Source organism: Nestor notabilis, unplaced genomic scaffold (assembly GCF_000696875.1).
Source record: "Nestor notabilis isolate BGI_N333 unplaced genomic scaffold, ASM69687v1 scaffold9516, whole genome shotgun sequence".
NCBI classification, from domain to species: Eukaryota; Metazoa; Chordata; class Aves; order Psittaciformes; family Psittacidae; genus Nestor; species Nestor notabilis.
The window spans coordinates 10,766-15,273 of NW_009933330.1; the positions used below are offsets into that span (position 1 = coordinate 10,766).

The 4,508-nt window shown below is 37.6% G+C and overlaps 1 protein-coding gene across 1 annotated transcript in view; it reads left to right on the forward strand.

Annotated features, from left to right (window-relative positions):
• The window catches only part of PLIN2 (perilipin 2), a 12,789-nt gene extending 8,743 nt beyond the window's left edge, over positions 1-4,046 (forward strand). The window contains exon 8 of the mRNA XM_010016832.1: positions 3,480-4,046. Coding sequence (XP_010015134.1) covers positions 3,480-3,614 — 135 coding nt within the window. The 3' untranslated portion in view covers positions 3,615-4,046. The remainder of the gene's footprint in view (positions 1-3,479) is intronic.
• Positions 4,047-4,508: the final 462 nt, after the last annotated feature.

Below are 4,508 nucleotides of genomic sequence, written 5' to 3' on the forward strand. Positions count from 1 at the left end.
GTTGCCCAAGGAAGCTGTGAATGCTCCAACCCTGGAGGGGTTCAAGGCCAGGTTGGACAGAGCCTTGGGCGACATTGTTTAATGTGTGGTGTCCCTGCTCATGGCAGGGGGGTTGGAACTAGATGATCTTAAGGTCCTTTCCAACCCTAACTGTTCTATGATTCTAAGTTTAGATTAGATCTAAGGAAGAAGTTCTTTACAAGTGAGGGTGGTGAAGCACTGGAATGGGTTGCCCAAGGAAATTGTGAATGCTCCAACCCTGGCGGTGTTCAAGGCCAGGTTGGACAGAGCCTTGGGTGACATGGTTTAGAGTGAGGTGTCCCTGCCCATGGCAGGGGGGGTGGAACTAGATGATCTTAAAGTTCTTTCCAACACTAACTATTCTATGATTCTGTGTTGAAAATTACAGGAAACAGTTGGTCCCATCTGCAGCAAGGCAGATAGATAAACTAGATGAAATGGAACAGTGTCAAAGGCTCATAGTTACACAAAAACTAGGATGGTAAAAGGTAGAATACTGAAGAAATAATTATCACTGGCAAGGTTATTTAGGGCTTTTTTATTGAGAATTCAGAAAATTACTTATTCTCTTCAGAAGATCACTCAAAAATCATTCATGCTAGTTGAAACTTCCCATTTCCAGGCTAATTTAACAGAGAACTACTATCATTGCTACAAAACTTTTGCTACAAAAGTTTTAAATATAAGCATATGTAAACATCTCCATATGGTATAGAAGTTTCACAAGCATCATATAGCAGCATACACACTGGACAAATCCAAATTATGAAATTGGTGTAAGGACTGGAGTTGCAGGGGTATAGCTAGTTTGCCTGAAACTAAGGAACAGTTTAAAGCATTTGAAATCTCTCCCATTCCTTAAGATGACTTCTTTGCAATAATCCTTACCAAACTGCAACTTACTGTAATACTATATAGCTAGTAAAATAGGTTAAAGGATTTGGAAACAACTGATGAATTATTTCTCTTTATTTTTTATTAAAACAAACAAATAACAGAAACCAAACCTAAATATCACAAACCCCATCCAAAAACTAATTAAAAAGAGGAAATGGAACCTAACTTATTTAAGTATGATCTGTTGGTCATTTGCATGATCAGAAAGACTTACATGCAGCAGCTTACTGGAGGTTTTGTGCACAGTGTTTTGTTAAATGTATTTCTTTTCATACTAAGATGGACATTTCATTTCTTTTGGATACTACAGTCTTGACTAAAACTAAGTGCTTGTTCTGGAAGAACAGAATAAGAACCATGTCTCAAATTTCTAGTCGTTCAGTTCTGAAAATGAACTTTTAGGCAAGAAAAAAATTGATTAAAGTTAGGTTATTATTGCCATCAACATTTGTATATGAAAACAGCAAAACACTGAAGTACGTTGTGCACTACTCATTGCAAAGATTTTGCAAGTTTTACACTATTCAGTATAAATGATCTACCTGCATCTTACGGAGAAATGGCATGAAGAGTCATATCTGGCCTTATTCTTTTTTGCAAGAATTGACTTACTGCTTTGTTTCATCTTCCTATCAACTGTGAAACGTGGTATGGAAGAGAAGGTCCTTTACCTAAGCAAGCCCGTAACACCAAGGGTTGTGCACTGATTTGGTTAGACTGGTGCTAATCTCTCCATGTTCAAAATGGAGGGAAATCATACTGCCATCAACACTGTTTTACTCTGAAGCTAACAGATACACACCAGTTTGAAATTCTTTCATGGTTATGAACATCTATGTATGCACACATACTTTTAACTATGTTAAAAGCTATGTGTGCATTAAGGAGATAAAAGAAAGCACAAACTTACATTTGAGAGCTTATCCTGTCATCAGTAGAAACAACATGGGTTTAAGTAATGGAAGTATCTAAACCTAAGATATAGAGAAAATCATATCTGGTCAGACAGTTACTGGACATGGTCACATACCCTGTTCAGTGTAAGCACAGAATAAACCAATTCGTTCAAACCGTTTATTTGGACACATTTTTAAATGAGTTTGCATATGGACTATTTGGCCTTAGTTTTGTTAGGATATCCCAATTTGTATTGCAGTATGAAATACCAGGTCATGTGCTAATAGTGGGAAAACTTACTAAATTGTTTAAGGATAGTAATTAGAGTTCTAGGTAAACTGCCTTAAGCAGAAAGATGCAAGACAATTCTTGCTGGTAGAAAGATGTGTTACCCTGTTCCTAGCGCTTTTTGATTTTTTTGAAGATTACTGATCTCATTTTGACCAAGCTTAGGTTCTCAAGTGGTCTACATATTTCGTTGTATTTACACTAGCACCTGATGAGTGACATGCTGCTTAAATTCTTCTAAAGCTTGGCTTTACTATTTTGATTAATATTTCTAAGTCCCTGGTGCCTGATAGCTAGCTGCTCTCTAAGGAATTGAATGAGTGGTTGCAGTCTACAACCTGGTAGCTGAAACAGTAATCCCTTTATCCTTTGATGTGTTCTCTGTTCTTCTCACATGTCTTCATAGCGGGCAAAGCATAGATTTGTCTTGCATATTTTCATAAAAGTAAGTCATAAGCAAGGTGTTTTGCAGTTAGGAAATGAATTAAAACTGCTTCTCCAGTCAGCACTGAGTTTAAGTTACACAAATGCCTAGAAGCCTGTTCAAGTTGCTGCTTCTTTGCACATGCAGAACCAAAGTGCTGTCAGCATGCAGCAGTCATTACGTGCTGACACTGTGCCTCACTCCAAGTATGTTACATCAACATTAAAGCTAACCATGAATCAAAGTACAGATAAAAGTATTGTTCACTTTGGGAAAAAAAGCCCCATCTGGTTATGAGTAAATTGCTTAATTATATCCCATTTTTCAGAAGTGCCTAAGTAATGTAAGTCCTACTAAAGGGACTTAAGGGTTGGGACTTAAGCTTCTAAGTGTATTAGCCAACATTTTTAGAAGTGTGTAATATCCATGTATCCACTAATGTCTCTGGCAATTCCTGAAACCTGGTGCTGCTTAACAGTGCAGAATACTGTACACACAGTTAAATCAGAGGCAAGAGTGGGATTGTTTCCTCAGGAAAGGCTTGATGTGGTAGGCAGGCAGAACAGTACCCAGCACTCTATTATCAGGCTCCTCAGGGTAGGTTCCTTTGTATGTTGCTCATTGCTCCCAAGGAAAGAAGAAAGGCAAAATAAATTTTAAAACTTCCTTTCTTAATTTTCTAGTGGCCAGTTTCACTAAATACACCCCACTAAGTTAAGCTCTGTTCCACCTCTCCTATAAAATCCTGTATTCTAAGCAACTGATCTGCATCTTACAGTGTATGGTCTGTCTGAATGCTATGTGATTCTTATGTGGCTGTGCATATTTCACTATTCAGTATTTTGGGTCTGATTTCTAGAGATGCTAAGCATTTCTGTCTCCTGAATTCAGTGAGAAATGATGCACAATTTAGATTTACTTTCAAATTGATTGATATTTCATTTCTATGCAGGTTCCAGATTTCACTATTACAGACCTGTCTTCGGAGTCAGATGATATCCCAAACATTCTGGATTTGGATGAAGATGATCAGCAAGACTTTTCACGCACAAATGGACCTTACACTACAGGGCAAAGAGCTGAATAAAGAGCAGCACAAAAACATATTTTTGATACAATGTACTTCTGCCATGTTTAACTTAGATTTTTCCTTTTTAAAGATGAACCTATCCTAGTTTAGGGATTTTGGGGATATTTTTTTAAAATCACTACTGTTTTAGTTGCATGAAAATTATATATATATATATATTCTTTTTTTCTATGTAAGGAGTGCACGCTATATTAATTCATTAGCATGGGTGTAAAGCTCACATTCTACAAACCAGATATAGCCTAAAAGTGTATCCAATTGATCTAGTCTTTGTTAGTGATTTGTTCTCTGGCTGACTGCAGCCATGAGGACACTCCAGTGCTTTGCATAAAGGGCTGCCAACAATAGGAGTTGACGAGGATTTGCTCACAAAATTTCCCCTTTCACTCTACACAAAAAGCACTTCTGCATCTACCTCTTTGCTGCTGGAATGGGTAAGAGACTTTATCTGTCTCAAATTCTCTCAGGTTCTCTTTGTTAGGCTCTTTACCTAGAGAGCTTAGAAGCTTAGAGCTTGCCTTTGGTAAGAGTGCTATATGCACAAAAGGATTCCCTTTCTTCTACATGTCTTCTGTGTGCAAACATTTGCACCATCCTGACATTACCATCTGTGCGGCCTGAGACTAGAATAAGGTAAATGCTTAAAAAGCAGTTTTGCCAGGAATAAGGAGGACAGTTAAAAAAGAAGGGGGAAGAGACAATAAGAAGTAAGCTGTAAATGGAGGTCAATGAGATACAAACAGATGTGGGCCCAAAGAAAATTGCAAAAAAATAAAGACAATTGGAGGGTAGGAATACTTCTTGTGACAGTGTTGATCTTCCTGTGTTCCTCAATCAAGTATTTGCAAAGGAACACTGGATCTGCATTTGCTTGCACACAGTGACTTCTGT